This window comes from Cupressus sempervirens, chromosome 10 (assembly GCF_028749045.1).
Source record: "Cupressus sempervirens isolate cs-2001-9-10 chromosome 10, ASM2874904v1, whole genome shotgun sequence".
Classification (NCBI taxonomy): Eukaryota; Viridiplantae; Streptophyta; class Pinopsida; order Cupressales; family Cupressaceae; genus Cupressus; species Cupressus sempervirens.
The window spans coordinates 195,257,175-195,281,994 of NC_143127.1; the positions used below are offsets into that span (position 1 = coordinate 195,257,175).

The 24,820-nt window shown below is 35.5% G+C and overlaps 1 protein-coding gene across 2 annotated transcripts in view; it reads left to right on the top strand.

Moving 5' to 3' along the window:
- The window catches only part of LOC149533312 (grpE protein homolog 2, mitochondrial-like), a 57,077-nt gene that overhangs the window by 31,437 nt on the left and 820 nt on the right, over positions 1–24,820 (top strand). Inside the window, exon 5 of one of the 2 annotated variants that reach the window (XM_089803334.1) lies at positions 2,317–2,847. The exons of the other annotated variant lie outside the window; for it this stretch is intronic. Coding sequence (XP_089659460.1) covers positions 2,317–2,370 — 54 coding nt within the window. The 3' untranslated portion in view covers positions 2,371–2,847. Of the gene's footprint in view, positions 1–2,316; positions 2,848–24,820 lie in introns of those variants that run through there. 2 annotated transcript variants of the gene reach the window in all.

The window sequence follows — 24,820 nt, forward strand, 5'->3', positions numbered from 1 at the left end:
TAGTCGAATTTACGATGTGTTTCACGTCTCATGCCTCAAGAAGGCAATTGGTTAACAGGTTGTACCTTCATAGGGCTTGCCTCCACTTGACAAGGAGGGTAGACTTGTATTGGAGCCGGTAGAGGTGATTGAGACTAGGGAAAAGAAGTTGCGAAACAGATCTATGAGAGAATAACTAGTCCGCTGGAATGATTTACGGTATGAAGACACCACTTGGGAAGGTGAGTCTATTTTACATCATCTAGCATTGAGATTGCTTGAGGGGCAGTAGCAAACATATTTCATCTCAAGCGGACAAAACATAGATGCTCGTAGAAGTAAATCTCAGAGATAACGCGATACCCGGACGGGTTCGATATATGACAATCGCTGACGGCTTGTACCAGTAACAGGTCGGGTTAGGCATTCACAGGTCTTCAACAATAACAATGACTGTAACGACATAAGACTTGGAAGATGTGATGGAACTATAGTGCGGGGGAGTCAACCACAATGTGCATTGGTAGACGACAAACTGGCATGAATCTTGGTAGTGACGTCGGGTCATATCTCCATTTCAGGTCTTGACCACTATATCGGCATACACAGAAATTCACAAGTCTATCATTATTTCCCCGAGTTAATTTTGCACATTATTATCTTGTATACGGGATTGTAATTCTGCCATAAATTTAGTAAATCTTTTATAAGAAACGTTGGCATTTTAATGTGTTCACGTTATTGGTTCTGTATTTAATTGAGTTTTGAGTAAGATTGATTGGTATATCCACTTATCATTATTAGTTCTAAGAGAGTAATTTGGGAATGCCATCATATTTTGCTTAAAGACTATTTGATATACAACTATATGACAAAATGTTTGTAGCCAAAGTTCAATCATTCTGAGCCAATCCAGTAGAGATTATTACATTGTCCTAAAGCAAAAGTCATTTATACATGACTTCTTGATAGAACCATTAGATGAAGTGTATAATTGGATGCAAGAGGATGGAGTATACATCATAATGCATGAAAAGACAAAGCATACACGAAGTAGACACATGAATGAAAACACGAAGCAGACACATGAATGCATGAAAATATGAAGCAGACACGACATAGACACATAATACATGCATTCTTGATTAATGCCTTGCAGTTCATTAGAGTCAAAAAGATGATTTACAAAATTAATTTATTCCTTAGAATCCCGCAATCACAGGTGATCATCAGTACATATGTTTAGATATAAGTTTCAAAGAAAATACAAGTCATGATAAATTACTCCAAGCTGATCCCATACTTCCACACGAGGTGGCCTACTTAGGGGGATGCTTGTTTTGTTTTGCACGTATTATCATTCTTTAGTTGAGAAGAACACTTAGAATGTAAACATATTGCTTAGGCACCAAACTGAACGATCTTCCTCAAGGTTTTTGCGGATCCAAGCCCTTAATCACATCTTTTACAAGTCCTCAAGATATCTTACAGGGACGCTGATCCTTACCTATCTTGGAATAACCAATTGGTTGGATTTACTCGATCCTCACTTTGAATACAACTTTGCTCTCTCTCCTAAGGCTACCTTTATAGTTAAGTGATAAACTATATTGAATTGAAAATGTCATGCTATTCTTATTGTAATTCTGGTCTGGAAGGAATGCTAAGATGCAACAGGTCGCTTTGACAACAAACCCAGTGGGCTTCCTCAAGGTATTTGTGGATCCAAGCCCATAGTCTCATCTTGGAATAACCTCAAGGCAACTGGATCCCATCTTGGTCAATCCTCAAGGCATCTTATAGGGATTCCGATCTTTACCCATTTCGGAATAACCTGTTGGATGGATTCAAGCAGGCCTTTCCCATAATGTATCCCTACTTATTCCTTCTAATTTGGACTTGTAATGGGCTGAGCATGGGTGTAATTTAGATGAATTGATTCTATTTATAACAATAAATGATATACTTACCTCTATGATGAATGACTCTTATTCTACCAATAGAATATCCTACCTTCTGTGTTGGTGATGTATTTTATGTCTGATTATATCAGACATAGATTGCATAATTGTTCTTATTTGTTTATATCCCCTTTATGGGCTCTGAGTGTGCAGTATAACGTGTTGGTTATCAGCTATATGTGTCATTTATGCCGACTGTAATATCAATTACCTTTTTTTCTTGTCTGTCTCTTATCTATTTCCGTTGATTGGTACAGTAGATATGCTGATGTCTTATGTATAATCTGTACACTTACCTTATACTCTTGTATGCATTCTACAATTGCTAAAATATATGTTTAACATATCAGCTCCAACATCCTTCCTTCCTATGCAGGGAGCTCTCTTCACTAAGTTACAACCTATCACTGCTGCACACAACTCTCATTGACAAATACTCATGGCAACTGCTGTCATTTCATGCCAGTAATATATACGATTCACTACGGATGCAATGTTCTTCCTTCAGGGCCAGTGCACAGATTGCTGGAGAGTATTTAATGCCCAGAAGCTAGTTAGTTTGAATTCTCCCCATGGAAAAGGAACTCACGTAAATATGCAGTAGCTGTCCAAACACAATTATCAAACTGCCACATTCAAAATATTGATGTTTATTCACAGGGAAAAATTTATGGCCAACCTCTATAGTAGATGGTGCCTCTAGATATCTTTGAAACATCAGTGTGTATGTTTAAGAACCCACGATAGAGTCTGAACGATATTAGTAAACTATTCTTTCCTTAGCTGGAGAATTTCAGAAATGTAGCCAATTACTATGAACCACCAAAATTCTAATGACAAAAAAGCTCACGACAATAATACCATTCTATCACTGAATGTCAAGGAAATGTTTTCCAGATTAGCAAAAGAGAGTTCACCCAACATCGTATTCTGAATGTAATTAATTCATGTCTCTTCTCAAACGTTCATTAATTCACAGTCAACACCAATATTCCCGTGCTTGCCAAAAATTAATGCCATAAACTATATTCTCACGGCAGAGGACTTAACGGTAATGAGTGTATTTATTCAATCTCCCAGAGGTTTGATTTTTCAATGTTTGCCAAAAATATTTATTTCACCAAACTTAGAAAAAGCTCAAGTATTAATAGGGAAATTGTGTCCATAACAAAAAACCTCAATGAGCCCAACAATAACCATGGCAACATACAGATACCCAAAGTTTTATCTTTCATTAATGTTTATCAAACATTATAAAAATCGGATTCCCATTTTATTTTGCTTCTAAATAGATGACTAGAAGTCCCCTGATGATTTATAAACCTTTGTGAATTCTCAGTATAAATCTTTGTCCTGATGTTTTTGGCAATAAATAATTTCAAATGTTTGCTGTCACAAATATATGCAAATTTTAGAATAGCAAGGTGCTATGGACAGATATAATATAATTTTCATTGAATTACTTTGGTCACTATTGAAGAGGGGTTCACCATACTTTGGGATACTTTTACTCAGTGCACCTTCATTCTGAAAAAATATTTTGACGCCCAATCCTTATATCGCTTGGTTGATTTTTGTCCCAAGCATATTTATTGAACGGGGCTTATTAGAATTTAGAATATAATCGCTACTGTGTTTTCTCTTTCAAATAGATTGTTAAAATAAATTTCATAGTCCAAAACGTTTTCGTTACCCTTCTTATTTCTTGAAAACCAAATGCTTCCAGATACACTAAACTTGGCATCAATTAAAATACTAACTTCAGAATATATTAGGACAACCCAGTTATTTGTTCAATGAATCTACGTCAGAAATTAATGCTTATTTCGTCCAAACCAGCAAATAATAAAATCTCTGAATATCAAGTTTTGCAAATTGGTTTCTGCCTTGAATCTAACAATTAATTTATTCAATGTTCTGATAAAACTTCTGCAATTTTTAAATTTTTTTTCACAAAATTTACAGGATGGCAAGATCGATGCTTTGATACCATTTGTAATGTTCCTTGTTAGGACATTAATTTATTAATTCCAATTTGCTGAGCAAATCCCATTTTTATCTCTTTCCTTTCATATATTTGTTATTTCTGTATATCAGGATGATGATTTCTCAGTGTTAATATTCTATATATATTCATTCTTAGAGTCATGTTCTCTCTTAAATTATATGATATTAATAATATAATCAATTACATATGTTTTCGAAATTAAAAGCGACCAAAGCAAGGGGGTCGGCCCATATACAAGCAAAAAGCTGGTAACCAGCACATTACCAGCCGAAACCACCAGGAGACAAGAGACTAACTAAACAGCATTAAAGTTCCAAATGTCTGCAGAAACAACCAGAGACCAGCAGCTAAGCTAAAACCAAATAAAGGAAACAAGCTAACTACGAATGTTCCACGTAATAAAAAATGGCAACCAGGCCAACTCGAGTCATAATTACAGCTGTAAACCAGCAAAACCTAACTACCAGTAAAACATTAAAAGTCTTGGATCCAAAGATCCCAGTAAACTGAAAATACTTTAAAAACTTAGTGTTCATTTTTTCCTTCCCCCTTCGCATGTAGTAGAATCCGGGCCCAGTCATCAGCAAGGAATATATTAGTAATATAAATTATATTTCTTAATATTAATACTAATAATACAATTTATAATATTATTGCATAACAATTCTCATATTTTAATAGGAATATATTATGCAATGTTATAGTATGATTATAATAAATCATAACTGTATTATTATCATTTTATTTATTTATTATTTGTCTATATTTTATTTATATGGATTTTATTTCGACAGGGATATCACAATTATTAACACACACACGTATATTATATATATTAGACCACATAAGGTTTCTTTTATCTCTAATAGTATTCAGATGTTATATTCTGTAAATCAGGATTTAACTCATGATATGCTTGCCAGAAATATAATATGATTCATATCCTTTGATGAACACTAATTATAAATAATAATTCTCGTCATTCTACTGATTCTTCCCATTTGATCAGTCCCAAATATATCTAATAAAACTGTGGTCCTTCCTTCATACAACATTCTTTGTCACTATATATATCTTCTTAAGAATCGTACTCTATTTAATTTAAATTAGATGACTCGCTGTTTGATTGCTGCTTTACAACCTGTGGTTCTACATTACACCTTTTGTTTCATCAGGCTTCCCTAGTAATAATTATTATATTTTTACATTTGGAGAACACAGATTTACTACTGAGGAAGGTGGGGTGGGGGGTCGGACATACTTCCAATTGAAAACATCAAACATCAAACTAAAGATAAGCACCGCAAAAACAAGGCACAAGGATATGATGTGGAAACAAAAGATGGAAAACCTGCAGTAAATAATGCTGCTAGGATCTGCCATCCCAGTCCAGCCTCATAAATCAAACTATTTATAATAGTATTAGGGCCCCAACCCAAGGAGTCATCCAACACCTTTTACTTGAAAAGCACCAACCTTTTTAGATACAATCTTATGAAAATGCACACCAACTCAATACCCTTAGAGCATCAGTTCAGTATATCAATTCAACCACTATTTTAGAACACCAACTCTTGTAGCAATACAAATATAATGTATACAACCACCCTTACAACTAAATAAACTTAGAACATCACGTCTAGACTGCAGTTCCAAATCAATGATAATCTGATGCAATAATGTTCTTATTCTGAATTCAAGCAGACTGAATTTTCAGTGTGAATAGAGATCGACTCCAATTAGAAACATCAACCTGAATATTCATATGCTCTAGTAATTCTGTAACATATTGACCGACCATCATATCGATAGTGGAGAGCGGATCTGTAAGCTGTGTACTTTAGCTGAGGTCGAGACAAATACTCACTTTATTTTTCATTGCCCTATCTATTATGAGATCAGAGGGAGATTCCATTGTCTTTTTCCGGGATTGTTTTTCTCTTTCAAATTTATTCCGTTATTGTGAGTAGCGGTGTCTCACACTCTATCTTCAGGAGGGCACTTTGCTCCATGATAGTACTTTACAGTCACTACTTCCTCATTGGCATGCATCTACTTAGTTCATTATTGCCCTTTTCACACCCTTATCTCCTTTGCGGGGTGTGTAAAGGCCGTCTAGTTCTACTAGTTCTTTTGCTCATTCCAGGTTTGTTAGACCCCGTACTAGCTTCTTGCATCAGTGACACTCCTCTATGAGTTCACAGAGACAGATTAGGGCTCCTATCCATTTGCAATTGTATCCTTCTGTGACTGATTTCTTTTTGCCAAGAAAGGACTCCTAGCCTTTGTCTTGGCCTATTTCTGTGCCTCTTTTTGTCTCTTTTCTTCTTCTTAGTTCTGTTGTACATTTTTCTCGGACACCATTTGGTGCTCCTGCTGTTGTCAGCTTTCTTGTTGTAATCCTTAAGTTCTATAGACCTTCTGGCGGTCTTTCGTTGGACATTAATAGTCTTATCTTATCTTATCTTATCTATGATCGTTGATGAGGTCAGCCATCCTAGAAACTCGTCCATGCAGAATCTGTATCAGTGAAGTCCATGATTGTTGTGCAATATCAAAAAAGAAAATTTGCGTGAATGTACATTATGGATCAGTGTGAAAGTCACCATTTAATCTGATGTAATTTCACAGAGATCATAATACATACATAATGGATCAGTGTCAAAGTCACCATTTAATCTAATGTAATTTAACAGAAATCATAATACATATATTATGGATCAGTGTCAAAGTCACATTTAATCTGATGTAATTTCACAGAAATCATAATACATACGTTTCATTGCCAACAAAGTCCATAATATCAAATTTTTTGTTACATTAGAAGCTTTAAGTGACTGGCTATTAATTATATTCTGATTTGGTCATTTGTAAGCTTCCATAATAATAGCAAGCCTTAGTATATTTCCTTATTTTTATTGATCATTTATTGTGTGCTGAGTTGTTAACTCCATGGCTTGTAATCTTTAACAATATTGAGCAGCTGTCAGAAATTGTGAAGTCTTTAACATTACGAGACAATTTCTAATCAGAGTAACAATTAACTTGTAATTAAATTCTGTAATATATTTTATTATTTTTCCCGTTTCATATATGTTTGTATATTTTAATTTCATTATTATTATTTATTATTAAATAATGTTCTAAGACGGCAACATCACATTCAAATCCATGGATCAAAAATTGAGACATGGCAAAAACTTGGCATCTTCGTAATTACATAAATGAATGACATATAACATGAAAATCACTGTTAACAACTAAAACGAATAACAGAATATAACTCTTGTATAGTTAGGAAAATTGTTGGAAAGTTGTGCCCTCGGAAGGGGTTTGTTTGGTTATTTTGAAGCCTTTGGTTTTTTGCTACAATTTGTCTATCCTATATTTTGAATTGATCCCTGCATTCAATAATTTAGTTGATTATGCACACACATTCTTGAAAGTTTTGCAAATATTATCTTTTTCTTGGTGGTGCCTTTTATTGATCAGAAAGGTAGTAGTTGCAATACAAGTGTTAATTTTGGATGCAGGTAGCTCAACAAGTGAGCTATGAATTTGGTGAGCCCTTCAAATATTGTGCCCATCTTAATTACAGATTTTATGAAACTCAAGATTGTATCCCTTAAACATAGGTGGTTAAAATGAAGATGGCATTGGTTTTATGGAAGGAGTTGATTAAGATTAAATTAAATGAGTATCTTTGACAGTGATTTCTCAAAGCAATCAATTAAAATTAAATCAGAAGTGTGAAGACAGCAACTAAGGATGAAGGGTTGTACTCTTTCGAAGTGAACTAATTTTGAAGGCTTGTGACTCCCTAAATAATAAGATATAAAGGGGAGATCATTTTTTGGGAGGAAAGCATTATTCAAGCATTTACTCATTTATCCATCAAGAAGTCAAGCAGTCAAAATGTCAGCAAAGATCAATCAAGCAGTCAGCATCAGCAATAAATTTATCAATCCATCAAACAATCAATCTTGAATTTGAGCAGGTGACATGCAAATAGGGAGGATGAAATGTCTTCAAGTTGACGAGGGATTTAAGGATAAAGAGTTTTTAGGACAAAATCCCTTGAATACTTCGGGTAAGTTGAGGATGAAATCCCGTAGTATTGCCACCACTGAGTTAGGGATGAAACTCTCTGATTCAACATATTTCCAAAGCATTCAAGAGATGATTGATTATTAAAATTATGCTTATGACTTATTGATCTGAAAATTATAATACATTAATAATTTTTGACAGTCATCATTTTTGAGTTAGGGATGAAACTCTCTGATTCAACATATTTCCAAAGCATTCAAGAGATGATTGATTATTAAAATTATGCTTATGACTTATTGATCTGAAAATTATAATACATTAATAATTTTTGACGGTCATCATTTTTGAGTAAGAATTATTATTCTAGGGCAAAAATTAGGAATATCGTAAAAGGGGACATTACAATTAGTAGTAGAGCATTGATTTGGCCAGCCTATGGATCTAAAAAGTAATATAGGCAGTTGATCCAATGAAATTGATGAGCTGTGGACATAGAAAGGGAAACACTATAAGCACCTACAACCAAATTAAAGGTATTAAAATAGGCTTTGTTGCTAGGAGGTGCATCTTTGATCCCCTAGGATGTTTCTTGGAGGTTGAGCCATATCTTCAATGCTAGAGACCTTGCTTGAGACATCTCTGGTTGCAGGAGACAATAAGCTGTGGCCTCTTGTAGACTCCCATTTTCTCCCATGCAAAAGGACATTGTACCCCAGAGAAATAAAACAAAAAGCTTTGAAGCTAAACATAGTGGGAAGTAGGAAAATAAACATGTTGCAAAAGGGAGACGTGAGCTAGTGTAGGAAAGGAACCACCATGAGCTGACAAGACCATAGAGATTTTCCATATTACGATAATAGATAATCGTTTATTATTAGTTAATGGTAATTTTTTTTGTAATCCATTGTAAATATTAAAATGTTTCTTTAGCTTTTTTAGCTTTCTTTCAACTAGAATAGAATGTTTCTATTCTTTACGATCGTTTCTTAAGGAAACATTGTTTCATTCTTTTGTATATAATGACCTCTCGGTCTCTGTAAATAACAAGCAAGTATTTTACCAATTACTTCGTAATATGGTATCAGAGCCAATTTTTTTTGAAAATTTTATTTCTTTCAGAAAGATCTGCTACAAAATTTTTAAGATTATTATTTGAGGCTTTTTTCTTAACAACCTGTCTAGGGTTTTCGTTTTTGAGTAATCTGTCTATACAAATCCGCTTCATTATTCCTAGTTTTGGCTAGGTTTTGTTGAGGATCTCTGCCAAATTGCGATATTTTTTCCTGCCTCTCGACTAGAACAAAAATGTCGGCAACTCACGATTTCATTTTTCCTAGGACACTCGTGAGTTCAAGTTCGTGCTTTCTTTGCAAACCACGGGCATCTAATCAACATCGTTGAAGGGGCTTCGTGTGAGTGGTAAAATTGCGAGTTCTGCCTGCAAAGTCTAGTAAAATCATGATTTCATGCAACGTTTGGTTTCGTTTTTTGCCCAATGCAGCCTAGCCTCCCCTCTTAATAACAAAATTGTACATTTTCGAGCGTTTCTGAACCAGCAATTGATCATGTTTTCTATAGATTTGACCTCCATGGTTACCATCTAGGGTTTTCTTTGAAACCCTAATTTTTGAGCTTGATTTTTTTTTTTTGACTCTAGAGTCTTGGTGGGTTTTTTGAGAGCTCAACTAGGTTGTTAGATTTTTTTGGGTGCCTCGATTTTTGTGCCAGTGGATCCAAAAATTGACAACACATTCTTTTTGAGTTTTTTGAGCTCTCTTTTGGGTCATCTTTCAATTTTTTTGGGTCTTCCATTTTTTTTGCCTCTAACAACCTGCCTTCACAAATTATCACGTTTTTTAATTGAAAAATGTGCCATGGCATCCTTGACAAACATTTTGCTTGAGCACAACTCAAAATTCAATTGTTGAAATTATGGCACTTGGAAGTAGCAGATCATAGCAATTTTTGAATATTGGAATACCAATCAAATTGTTCTAGGTGTTGCAAAGCATCCGACTGCTCCTAGTATTGATCATGATACATGGGATTTGAATAAGCGAGAGGCAGTGATGCTTTTGAAATTATCAGTCGCTGATGATCAACTCTCTTAGATTCCATTCGGCAAGACAGTTGCTGAGATCTGGAGACATCTTAAAGGTCTTCATGAAACTTTTGACAAAAGCAGAGCTTTCTTTTTGAATAACACTATGTTTTCTATTATCATGGATGAGCGACCTCGCTCTAGGCATACATGAATAGGATTTAGGAAATCTGTGAACGGTTGTGTTGGTTATCAAAATCGTTGATTAGAAACCTACAAGCCTTGCCTACTCGATGCTGGGATATCTAATTGATTTTGGCCAACTTGACAGGATCAATTGAATTGATTCAAATCCTCTGCACTTTTGGCTCCGCTAAACCAAGGCATGTTCACCCGAATCTTGGATAGCGAAACTTGGATCCAAGATGATTTATAGCAGATAAATTATAACACAAAAATAATTTCCTCAAGTGGCAAGAATTCAAGGAAACCTTCTGAATTGTGATTAATGATTATTATTGTTTGGATTTTGATTACTTTATTAGAATTTTGAGTTGCTGAAAGGAAAATTTTAAAACGAATTACTAAAACAAATAAGATCAGATTCTTAAAGGAAAGAGGCTAAAGTATTGCCAGCATATGAATTGAAATTTGTGAGCAAATTAGTGATTAGTGCCAAAGTTCAATTGGGTAATAGAGTCAAATATAAATTTCATACATACAACTTTGTGATACTGGTTATATTATATTTGTAAATAATTCAGTTATTACGATGCCTCAAATTGTTACGCTTTTCGTGTATTTAGATCAGTCTATTATGCTTTAACCCTTATATGGACAAAATAGATACAAATAAAGAAAATGATTGTATCTTGCAATATTTGTATTTATTAGATCTAAATAGTAATGAACATTTCAATGTACCTATCGTAATAATAAATTATAAACAAATATATAACAAAAATTACAAAGGACGAGTCACATAGACTCCAACTCTAAAACAAAATGAAGATCTTACAAATTATATTGTCGAAAAATTGGTACTGAAGACACTCTGATTTTCAATGCTCCATTCAATACCACTTTGATCTCATACAATGTTTGGATATTATACTCAAAACTCTGAATCTCGCTTGGTTCAAATCTCAGACTCTTCCTTAAAAGAACTTAACAATATCTATGTCCCCTTGAAAATGCAGAACTTCTTCTAGAGCAATCGAATGGTCTCTTTGGTTTTGTGTTACATATATTTATAGATGGTTAGGAGGTAACAGTTATGCTCCAAAACATTGTAGCTCTTCATAACAAAACTAACCAAATCTTTAAAAATATTTAATATGGCTTTAACACAATTCGGTTGCATTATATTGTAACCGATGGCAGACTTATAATCTCCTTCCCCCTGTATATATGCACAGGGCTCCGCACGTTTTTAGATTATGCAACTGCATAGATAATCAGGAGCACCCGATTGTTTGCATCAAATCAAGTGCTTCCACTCCTTCATTCACCTACAACAAAAAGAAATAAGTTAAAAATCGACCAATAATCATTTAAACTTAGGTGGAGGTGCAGGGCACGAGAGTCAGAGATTCATTCAATTATCCATCATCAACGCTGAAGGTAGCAAATATCTGCCCGCTAACGGCTCCTTTCCCATATCCGATACATTAACTTGCAATTATCTTTGAATAAAAACACGCCATGGTATTTTTTAGTTCGAATCACCACTGTCAATACATGCCTTTGCCTTTTCCTGCCGTCATCCTTCATGCAGCCTAGACATGATCATGATCTCTTGTTTTGGCAAGGACCGCACGTAGACTTCAACTATGCTCTCGATAAACATATTAGAAAATATTTTAGTGGACCACGCATATGAACAACATTCAAATTTGTCTGAACGGATTATGCCAAGTGCTTGCTCTTCCAGCCATGATTGAAAACTTAACATATCTAGCCAATACGATGGAGATTCCAGTATTCAAACATTCAACTCCATCATCATTTCACGTGTGCTATTGATACTTTTCTTATTCCTGAAGAAGATCTTGAACCACAATTGCTTGGAGCATTCACAATATCAGTCGATAAATTCTGCCATGTTTCCATAAGGCAACATCCCTGTCTTCAACGGATAGTCCAGCCAACTGCTTTTCTAGATCTTGCATCTTCCTTGATTGTGATTGATAAAATACTAGAAGCCTTTTTGTCAGAATCATCCATATATTGCGAATATCATGTATTCATTTGGTTCTAAACATTGTATGCGTAGGCACTATGTACACCTATTATTTGATTAAAAATCTTTGATTATGAATCCTGTGAAATTCTGCTCACTCATTTTAATCCAAATAAATGATCAGGTAAAGAATTGCAAATGGGAACTTTAATTTGCAAAATTTCAAAGTTGCATCAAGTTGCTTGCCATTGATCGCAAGATGGAGGAAGAGGAAATTGTGGTTATCACTCTTTAGAGTTTACCAAAGTCCTATGAGCATTTCATCAAGACTCAACATCACGTCTTCTAGTGTTGATCCAAAGTTCACTGATCTTTGCACGCTTCTGCTTTAGCAAGATTGGTGGAAACAACAGGTGGAAACAATAGTTTGGTAGCAGTTCCAACTTCACCTCCATAGAGCAAGCCTTTGCTGCTAAATCCTTTCAGAAGGATAATTGCAAGTTTCAACAAAAGTCTTCAGCTCCATCTTCAAATGACTCTTGGAAGAAGAACATTTAATGCAACTATTGCCACAAGTTTGGGCACATGAAGGTTGAATGTCGGAAAAAAAGTACACTGTTGTCGACAAAGGCAACATTCAGATATAGTCTGTTGGGATGAATCTCATTTTCCTTGATGTGTACTACATTCCGGGGATGGAACTAAATCTAATCTTAGTTAGTTAGTTGCTGCAACATTCTCCACAGTTGGATGTCACCTTCAGTGCACATCAGTGTACCATCACTGATAGGGCGACTTGGTGTGAACTAAGATCTTGGATTTCTTGGTGTGAACTTTGAAATCTGGAAGATGTCTTAAATCTTCCTTGCCCATCCATCCTTGTTTCTGTTATTGTTTTCATGATCTCTGATAGAAATAATAGTAGAGATAATGTTGACTGTGTGTTTGAATCTGCAGAATGGTATTCGATCTTGGGATTAAACAGTAGTAGTGTTGAATATGACTTTTGTAACAGTGATCTGCAGGTTGCTTAAGATTAGTCTTCTTCTTTTCTCAGATTGTAGATAAGCTGAAGATGCAAATGAATGCAATTAATCCTGCATAGAATATTATAGTGAACAAGATAAATGAACAAGTCGCAGGGTTGGAGATGCTGGTTATTGATGTCCATTCTCAGTGACTTGCACGGCATATATATAAGTGGTAGAAAGTCATGACTCTTCACTCTACGTGGCCTTTGGCTAGGTAGGGTCATGCCTCTTTGGAGGCATGACATAACATATCTTAATTAACCAAATAGATCATAAGGTGCTTAAACACAAGAAGCCCGATGAAAACATAACTGCCGATAATAATATGTAACCCAATAATAACAAATCTGCCGATAACAGTGGATTAGATAGCTACTTTTAATCATATAATACACATTCATTACCCCCCCCCCCCTCGACACACACACACACACACACGTAGGTATGATAATCAGCAGCAGTCTAATTCATCTATAAGCACATATCAGTATATCAAATAATCAATGTTTTACTTCTACTGACACTAAAACATTAACACTCCCTCTTTAGCAAGGGAGAAGTAAAACATCATTAGATTAGAATCAAAATCATTATTTAATCAACACAATGTATATTAGAATCTCTTAGCAACATAAAATATTTCCTATGATCTCTACTTGCACTTAAACAATGTCTAGAGATGTCCATAGTGATAAAATTTTCATGATCTCTACTTGCACTTAAGCAATGTTTAGAGATGTTCATGAAACATTCATGATCTCTACTTGCACTTAAAGCAGTGTCCAGAGATGTTTATGATATACTCATGATCTCTACTTGCACTTAAGCAATGTCTAGAGATGTCCATGATACACTCATGATATCTACTTGCACTTAAGCAATGTCTAGAGATGTCCATGATACACTCAAGCAATGTCTAGAAATGTCCATGACACATTCATGATCTCTACTTGCACTTAAACAATGTCTAGAGATGTCTATTATGATAGGTCTATCATTTGTAAGATCATCACCTTACAATGATTACCTTCTATTTATATATGTCAATGAAAGATCGTTACCTTTCATTACATATCTGAAGCAAGAATTATATAATTAAATATTCAACATATCAAGTTTATCTTTGAAATTACAAGGTCATTGGTAAATACTTGCTTATTAATAACAGAGACCGAAAGATCAATTTATATAAAAGGAAGAGACGATGTTTCCTTAGGAAACGATCGTAAAGAATAGAAACATTCTATTCCAGAGAAAGCAAAAAACGAAAGCAAACTAAAGCTAAAGATATTTACAAGATAACCATTAACTAATAATAGACGTCTTATCTATTATTGTAATACCCTCCCTTAATGGTTAATCTATCTAACACACCAAGCTGTCCTCTGAATTTGACAAATTTATCAGGACCAAGAGGCTTGGTGAGAATGTCTGCAGTCTGATCTGAGGTAGGAACATACTGCAGATCTATAGTCCCGTCTTCAACCAGCTGTCGTATGTAATGACAATGAACATCCACATGCTTAGTTCGTTCATGGAAGACTAGATTCCGTGCTAACTTGATAACGCCTTCGTTATCAACAAACAGAGTAGTCGGTCCTGTTGGTGACATCTGCATATCCCCAAGCATCCGACGAAGCCAGACAGCTTCACATCCTGCCTTAACAGTCCCTCTATATTCAGCCTCTGTAGAAGAGAGAGAAACTGCCTGCTGCTTCTTGCTGGTCCATGTGATTGCACCGGATCCCAAACTGAACACATATCCAGATGTTGACTTTTTATCATCAACAGAGCCTGCCCAATCTGAATTTGTGAACCCATTGAGTTTAGGATTAGAACTCCGAGAATACAGAAGTCCATAATCAGAAGTGCCCTTCACATAACGAAGCACACACTTTGCTGCCATCCAATGATCAGCCTTAGGAGCTGTCATAAAGCGTAAAATATAGCTGACTGCGAAGCTGATATCAGGCCTAGTAGCAGATAGGTAAATGAGGCTGCCTACTAGTTGCCTATACGTAGTATCATCAACGGAAGGAGAATCAGACTTGGCTGATAACTTGAGACCTTTCTCCATAGGTGTAGATGCAGGTTTGCAATCCTGCATTCGGAATTTGTCAACAAGGCTCTGGCATATTTGGACTGAGAGATGAATATACCAGAAGACTGTTGCCAAACTTCAACACCTAAGCAATAATGCATGAGCCCAAGGTCAGTCATATCAAAAGACTGGCATAAGTGTTGTTTGATTCCCTGAATCAAAGATGCCGAACTGCCAGTGATGATTAGATCATCCACATAGATAACCAGAAGGATGATGTCACTGTCAGTAGTCTTGATGTACAGATTTGAGTCTGAAGAACTCCTCTTGAAGCCTTGATCACTGAGTTACGTATCAATCTTGATGTACCATGCCCGAGGGGCCTGCTTCAAACCATAGAGAGCTTTTACCAATTTGAGAACCTGATGGTCTTTACCAGCAACTTTGAAACCAGGAGGCTGCGTCATGTAGACCTCTTCATGGAGATCACCATTCAGGAAAGCACTCTTTACGTCCATCTGATGGACCTTCCAGCCAAACTGTGCTGCCATGGCTAAGACTAATTTGATGGTGCTCATCTTTGCAGTAGGAGCAAAGGTCTCCTCATAATCAATGCCCTGACGCTGAGAAAAGCCCTTTGCCACTAAACGAGCTTTGTACTTATCCAAAGTACCATCTGATTTGTATTTGATTTTGTAGACCCATTTGCAGCTAATGGGTTTCTTCCCTGGGGGAAGATCAGAAAGGACCCAAGTGTTGTTCTTCAGCAGGCTCTGGTGTTCAGATTGCATGGCCTGTTCCCACTCTGGAATTCCTTTAGCCTCGGAATATGTTTGAGGTTCAAACACACTGTGAATGTTGGCCATAAGAGTAAAGTTAACAGAATCTATAGTTTTGCTCTTTTTCCGAGTAGTTCTCCCATCAATGAGCTCATCATCATGAAGATCAGCAAGTGTCTTAGCCCACCACTTAGGTCAGAGAGGAGAATGACCAACAATAGTACTAGGAGATGCTTGATCAGCAGGATCTTGATCAGAAGAATCTAGATCAAACTCAGGTGAAGCATCTTCAAAACGAGGTGATCCTGCAGGAGAAGCCGAAGGTGGCTGTACAGGTATCACTGGCAGGACTGGAGCTGTAGGAGCTACTGGAGCCCTCCCATCAGGTGGACCTAATGGAAGCCGAACTCCCAAATCATGAACCTGCATAGGCTGGTCTGCTGGATCAGGAACAGGAGAAACAGGCATGAATGGTCCTCGCTGCTCATCAAAGACTACATCGCGGTTGTATATGAGATGAGATGTCTCAACATCAATAAGGCGGTAGGCTTTGTGAAGACTGCTATATCCAGCAAGCATCAGTTTTTGACTCTTGGCATCCAACTTGGTGCGTGAAGCATCAGGGATCCAAACAAAAGCAAGAGAGCCAAAAACCTTCAGGTGACTGATTCTGGGCTTGCGACCTGACCAGGCCTCTTCCGGAGTTTTACCTTTGACCGCCACTGTGGGTGACCGGTTCAATAGATAAACTGCAGTGTTAACTGCTTCTGCCCAAAAACGCTTCGGAACATGTCTGTGTTCGAGCATGGAACGAGCCATCTCGGTGATTGTCCTGTTCAGACGTTCAACTACACTGTTCTGTTGTGGCGTGTGGGGTGTGGTGAACTGGCGTTGGATGCCATGTGTATCCAAGAAGTTGGAGAAAACATTAGAACAAAATTCCCCCCCATTGTCTGATCTAAGAGTAATAATTGATTTCCCAGACTCTTTTTCAACTAAGGGTTTAAACTTCTGAAATACAATAAATGCATCGGATTTCTTTTTAAGGAAATACACCCACATTTTTCTACTGAAATCATCTACAAACAACAGAAAATACTTGTACCCAAGAACAGAAGGAGTGGCCATAGGGCTGCAGATATCAGCATGAACAAGCTGAAGTACTTGAGAAGCTCGCCAAGAATCGCCACTGGGGAAAGGTGTGCGATGTTGCTTCCCAGCCTGACATGCGTCACAAACTCCAAGGTGTTGGGTTTGAATCTCTGGCAAACCAAGAACAAGCTCATCTCGAGCAAGTTGTGAGAGATAATGCACATTTAAGTGCCCATATTGCTGATGCCAAAGTGTGCTGATGGAAGATCGCCGAGCAGCCATAGCTAAGTCCTGAGAATCACCAGAATCAGTAAGTCTGAAAAGACCATGATCCTCAAGACCAACTGCAATAGTAGACTTAGTCGCTCGATCAGTGATGGTGCACTGATGTGAACTGAAGGTGACTGCCAAGTGTGGAGAATGTCGCAACAACTGACTGACCGAGAGTAGATTTAGTTCCATCCCTGGAATGTAGTACACATCAAGGAATATGAGCTTCCTCCCAACAGATTGAATTTGAATGTTGCCTTTACCAACAACCGTGTACTCTTCTCCACCACCAAAGATAACAGAATCTGAATAAGGTTGGTAGTCAGTAAACCAGTCTCTGCGGTGAGTGAAATGTCGAGAGGCACTTGAATCAATGTACCAGGCAGATGACTGTACATGATCTGCGAGTCTTTTAGCCATGAAGGCATAAAAGGCAGATTCCACCTGCTCAGTGTGCTCTGCACTGTTCGCTTTGGGTTGCGAACTTGATTGCTTAGACTGGGCAGCTAAGCGTTTCCGACATGCAACCTTCATGTGACCATACTTGTGGCAATAGTTGCATTGAATATTCTTCTTTTTGGTAACATCGGATGCTGGAGCAGAAGACTTCTGCTGAGATGGTTGCTGAAACTTGCCTTTATCTTTCTGAAAGGATTTCGCAGCAAAGGCTTGCTCAGTGGAGGTGGAACTGGAGCTGCTACCGAACTGTTGTTTCCACCGATCTTGCTGAAGTAGCAGGGTGCAGAGATCAGTGAACTTTAGATCAACACCAGTAGATGTGATGTTGAGAGTCTCGATAAAATGCTCATAGGAATTTGGTAAACTCCGAAGAGTGATTACCACGATATCCTCTTCCTCCATCTTGCGACCGATGGCAAGTAACTGATCACGGATTTCCTGAATCCGATTCAGGTGTGCCTGGAGCGAGGTGCGCTCATCCATGACAATAGAAAACAGAGTGTTTTTCAGAAAGAAGGCTCTGCTCTTGTCGGAAGTCTCATGAAGACCTTTTAGATGTGTCCAGATTTCGGCCGCTGTCTTGCTGGATGGAATCTGAGAAAGCTGGTCATCAGCTACGGAGAGTTTGAGAAGCATTACTGCCTCTCGATTGTTCAGATCCCATGTATCTTGATCAGGACCCGGAGAAGTCGGACGTTGCTTAACACCCAGAACAAGTTGATCGGTGTTTCGATATTCGAAGATTGTGATGATGCGCTGCTTCCAGGTTCCATAATTGCGACCATTGAATTTGGAATTATGCTCGAGCAGAATATTTGTCAGAGATGCCATGGCACGTTTTTCAATGAAAAATTGTGAAAATCTGTGAAGGCACGTTCTTCAAGACAAATACGGAAGACCCAGAAGAATCAGAGAATGACCCAAAAGAGAGCTCGAAAAACCCAGAAGGAATCTGCTGTCGTTTTCTAAATCCGCTGGCTCGAAAATCGAGGCACAAAAATCGAAGCACCCAGAAAAAACAGACGACAACCCAGTTGAGCTCTCGAAAGACCCATCAAGAATCTGCAAACAAAAATTTTTTTCGACCCCAAAAATTAGGGTTTCGAAAAAAAACGGCCCTAGCTGAAAAAAGCTTGAAAAAACTTAAGATTTCTTGATGAAAAATGGTCGAATCTGCTTCCCAGAGCACGATGATAGATTGAGACGGCTAAGAGCATGAAGATTTGATACAGAAACATGCAGATTTTCACCCAAAAAACGCGAGTCTTCAAAAAATGGCCACGATTTCCACGCGATTTGCAGACCCGTAATTCGGGAATTTCTCCAAGCAGAAAAACCCTAGGTGGGTTTTGGAGAAATTAGCTGAAATAATTTTGGAAAAATTTAAACAAATAATTTCAAGAAGAAATTATAAATTTTTCCGAAAAAATTTAAGTATTTATCTCTGATACCATATTACAAGGTCATTGGTAAATACTTGCTTATTAATAACAGAGACCGAAAGATCAATTTATACAAAAGGAAGAGACGATGTTTCCTTAGGAAATGATCGTAAAGAATAGAAACATTCTATTCCAGAGAAAGCAAAAAACGAAAGCAAACTAAAGCTAAAGATATTTACAAGATAACCATTAACTAATAATAGACGTCTTATCTATTATTGTAATATAAACAATGTCTAGAGATGTCTATTATGATAGGTCCATCATTTGTAAGATCATCACCTTACAATGATTACCTTCTATTTATATATGTCAATGAAAGATCGTCACCTTTCATTACATATCTGAAGCAAGAATTATATAATTAAATATTCAACATATCAAGTTTATCTTTGAAATATGTCATTTTAACATTTCCCTTAGAACTTCTCCTCATAGAGTAGATATCATCCACAAGGGATTGCATTTCAAAATTTTTCCCTCTGAACATTGATCCTAGGAAGTTAGGTCTTTTAGTTACTTCCTCATAAATTCTTGTTACCCAAGGATGCATGTCAAACTCACTCTGAATCAATTGCCTAATTCATCACTTTGTATAAATAGGAGTAGGCCCATCACATCATGTTTGAATTAGGAGTCACCCACATGTATTTCTGAACTCCCTTTGAGTATCAATCTTTTAAGCTCCTATGTTACCTTAGAATAAGTATCATACTCCCTCTCAATGTAGAAGAATCTCATAATCTCAATCATTAAGGATGTTTGCTTCAAGAGCCTCACTTTATCCATCTTGATCATCAAGTTCTTTGGAGCTCCCATTATTAGATTTAGTCTGCACAATATTTGATAGCATATGTAAAGTACCAACCTTCCTTTCTTGTAAGAATACCCTCAGACATAAAGGAAAAGATCAAAGCAAATAACCCTTATAGTATGTAAAGAATTACAAATAAGAGAGAAACTATAAATTAGATAAATACAAAAGATAAGAATACTTATCTGGTTAAGAAGATTCAAAAATTGTCTTCTTAGATTATTTGAGAACATTCCCTTTTAATGAAGGTTCAAGTGGGAATGAAACATTGACTATTATTCCCCCCACAATGTAAAATTCCCACTCATACTTATATTATTTAGTATCAAATATGATGACTTCTTTCTAAGTTTGAAAATCTAAACATTTGTTTAGCATAATAGTAGAAGCGAACACAAACTTGTCCATAATACAGCAATATCTTGATTGAGTATGATTGTGCCACAATTCACTCATCAAGTATCACTTATAATTTATTTTAGATGTATCATTTATTGTAGATGGTTCAAATGAAGTCACCACTTTTCATATGATGTACACTAGGGGTAGACCCATTATGATTAGAAGGTTGCATGAATTATAGTCCTCTTGACTGTTACAATTTATCGATCATTTAAGATTCTATCACAACATGGTTTACTCCCTCTGATTTAATAAGATCGATAGTACTGATAATTGATGTAACCATATCCTCTATCTGTTCCCTTTCTTTCAAGGTTGCCATAATGCTCCAGGATAATTGTTGTTTACTTTATTACCCATCTTGTCAGATATGGTTGGTATTTGCAGGAGTCTTCACATTAATGTTCTTGATACAAGTTGCCCCAATGAAATGCCCATAATGGGAATGAAACATTGATTAAGGTAGTTATACACCCCCTTGCAATGTAAAATTCCCATATTCTTTATTTTATAGAGTTATCAATCAATTTGAATCATCACTTCCACTTGTAGATGAATATCCATTGTTATATTCCTATTTAGTTGCCTAGGAATGGCTCTAGGTGTCAAACAATAATGCCCAGTAGATGCTTTCTTCTATTAAGCGCAGTTCTCAATCAAGGTGCAATGCTACTCTAAGTTATTGTCATAAATTATGTTCCCATGTTTTGCTCACCATCATTATAGGGTTTGGATTAGGGGTCATAAACATAAACTTTAACTTTGTCCTTAGTTAGAGTGGGATGGGAGAGACCATTCCACCTTTGAAGTATCTCATTCTTACCCTTTTATTTTGTTTTCAAAAAGATAAAGCAATTACCTTGCGAAATGACAAAATTTTATATTCTTGAGAACCTTCCATATAAGATTTTCCTTAAAAATAGAATGTTAGAATATATTTGCAAAATCACAAAACAAAATACATTTCATAAATGAATAATAATAGAATAGTGCTTTTAAAATATTATCCTAGAAAGCACATTATCCAAATGTTGTATGAATATTCCCATTAATTATAATTCATAATTTCTTATAGACAAGAAAATGATATTTGGTAACAATATTATAAATTTTTATAATATTTGAAATTAGTCTTTCCCTCTTAGAAACAATATTAGTCTTTGTAAAATAATATTATTTAAATAATAGACCTCTTTTGACAATATATCCAGTGTTTTAAATTATATAAATTGTCATAACATCTATTCACAATAACTATATATAAATGAAATAAAAGTGAATAATAAAACATACCTTATATGTTGTCCTTTGACTTACCTTCCTTTGATTAAAACCTTGCCTCTTATAATTTTATTTTTTTATTTACTTTTATTTATTCATTATTTCTCTGATTGGTGCTTCTAATATTCTCAATTATTTAATTTAATTTTAAGAAAATTAAATATATGATTGATTTCACATGATATTAATGCCTTTCCCTTTAAACATTATTTTATATAAGAAATTTATATAACACATTCTTTTCATTAGGTGAAAACAAAAATTTAAAAATAATAACAATTTAAGAAACTAAACATATTTATTAGTTTAATAATGCATTGAAGTATACTTTACCTTAACTTACCTTTGGAATCGGTGCCTAAATTATTTAATCACTCTTCATATACCTTCTCTCCACAATCTTAAATTTTATAAAGCACTAACGATTAGGTTTAGGGTTTCAATAATGCTTATCCTTCTATATCATCATGACATTGGATCGAAAGTGTACGCCATGGTCATATACAAAATCATCTTCCTTTCATGTACAGGTTTTCAACTGGCTTCGTATTCCAATTATTCTGTAATGATTAATGAGTGCTTGGTCGCGTGTTTGATACTGGACGTTGTTGATGTAAGAGTTGCTTCATTTATTACTGCACTTGGAAGATCCCGATTTTCTGTTGATCAAGCACAAAGAATGCCATTCTGTTTGGAATATGTCACAAGTCTCTCAAACTTTATCTCCTTCTCCTTCAATATGACCTTTGCTTGAAAGAAGACCTTTTTTGTCCACCATTCCTTTGAGTATTGGAAAGCTGCAAAATCTGATTCATTCTGACCACAGCATTGACTATGTTTCACCCATGCATTTTAGTTTTCCCTATACAGTGTTTTATCCGTTTGTCTTCTTGCCTGAATCGTTCCATTTCCTATAATTTCTTATCAGAATGGCTCTGATACCATGTTATTGTTTTCATGATCTCTGATAGAAATAATAGTAGAGATAATGCTGACCGTGTGTTTGAATCTGCAGAATGGTATTCGATCTTGGGATTAAACAGTAGTAGTTTTGAATATGACTTTTGTAACAGTGATCTGCAGGTTGCTAAAGATCAGTCTTCTTCTTTCCTCAGATCGTAGATAAGTTGAAGATACAAATGAATACAATTAATCCTGATATAATATTATAGTGAACAAGATAAATGAACAAGTCGCAGGGTTGGAGATGCCGGTTATTGATGTCCATTCTCAGTGACTTGCATGGCATATATATATAAGTGGTAGAAAGTCATGACATATCTTAATTAACCAAACAGATCATAAGGTGCTTAAACACAAGAAGCCCGATGATAACATAACTGCCGATAATGATATGGAGCCCAATAATAACAAATCTGCCGATAACAATATGGAGCCCCATAACAGTGGATTAGATAGCTACTTTTAATCATATAATACACATTCATTACTATATATATATATATATGATAATCAGCAGCAATCTAATTCACCTGTAAGCACAGATCAGTATATCAGATAATCAATGTTTTACTTCTACTGATGCTAAAACATTAACAGTTTCTGTCTTGAAATTCTTTGTAGGCGATGAGGTACTTGGTTGTGTTTGTTTGACTCATCACTAGCTTGCCTCAGACCTGTAAAACAATAGTGAGAAAATACTACTAGCAAGGTTGATAATTTACAACAAATAATAATTAAATAAATTTGGTATTAAGATGGTTAACAATTCAAGAATTGCTTTAGAAGTACTCTTTAAACTCATGTTGCAATATACTAGAAGCAATCTCAAGCTAGCAATTTGAGACATGTAAAGTTATATTATAGGATTTAACTGCTTGAATTTTTAGTTTATCATTTTAGTCTCAGTTACAGTGATATGCTTTATATTATGATGCATTAGGAATAATGAGGGATGCTAAAATTATCAAAGATTTTCACATTGTTCATAAAGTTTGCAAAAGATTCACGTCACTCGTAATATATATGTGAGATTATATATATGTTTTAACAGTTGTGTGGTTATCAATCATGGATATCAAGATTGATTTTATTTTATCTTTACTCAAGAGTTTGTGGAAATTTAAGATTAATTAGCAGACGTATCTAAAATTCATCTATATGAAGGATGTCTTGAGAGATTGATGTATTTATCTATTACTCAATCACAGAGAGGAGACCAAAGGTAATTGTTGCTAGAAAATAAGAAAATAGGCTTTTGCATTTAAAAACGACAGGGCCTGAAACATAGGTGTTTTTCATGACCCTCCTAAAATTGAATTCCACAATTATACTAAAATATATCACATGATTAAAATGTAATTTCATCACTAATATATCTCATATATGTGAATAATGATAGTCCAAATACATGATGACCCTAATAAGGCGGTAAAATTATTGAACAATATTGTTAAAGGAAGTCAACATCGAATAAATCACAAATCTATGAATACTAATAACATGTAATATTTCACTATTCAGTTGTTAGTAATGTATATTTTAATTTTCTATTAATATCCATTTATATGTACTATTTAAACAATATCAATGTTTAATCCTAAAACAGTCCTAACCAAAAAGCCGATGGCATTAAGCTATCATAAAATCAAATAAAAATACATTTAAAAGGGGCCACAGAAGGGAGGAAAAAGGAAGGGGAAAAAATATTGGATCATAAAAAGGCTTAGCAGAAAGAAGTCCGAAGCCAAGCAAATATCAAGGACACGGGTCAAGGAGTAACCCACTCGTGCACAATCTGCCAACTAAGGTAAAAATACAACAATCTACGCCATTATAACGGCAGTATTGACATGGAGGAAGAAATTTGAATAACAAATAGAATTGAAGCAGCTAAAAAGGGTAGCCAGTCACCCCAAAACTTAATAAAGTGACCCTATTATCATTGTGTTATATGACCATTACTATATAGGGATATAAAGGAGATATTCGAGTATCTATTTGAATATTAAGTGGGCAAATAAAAGA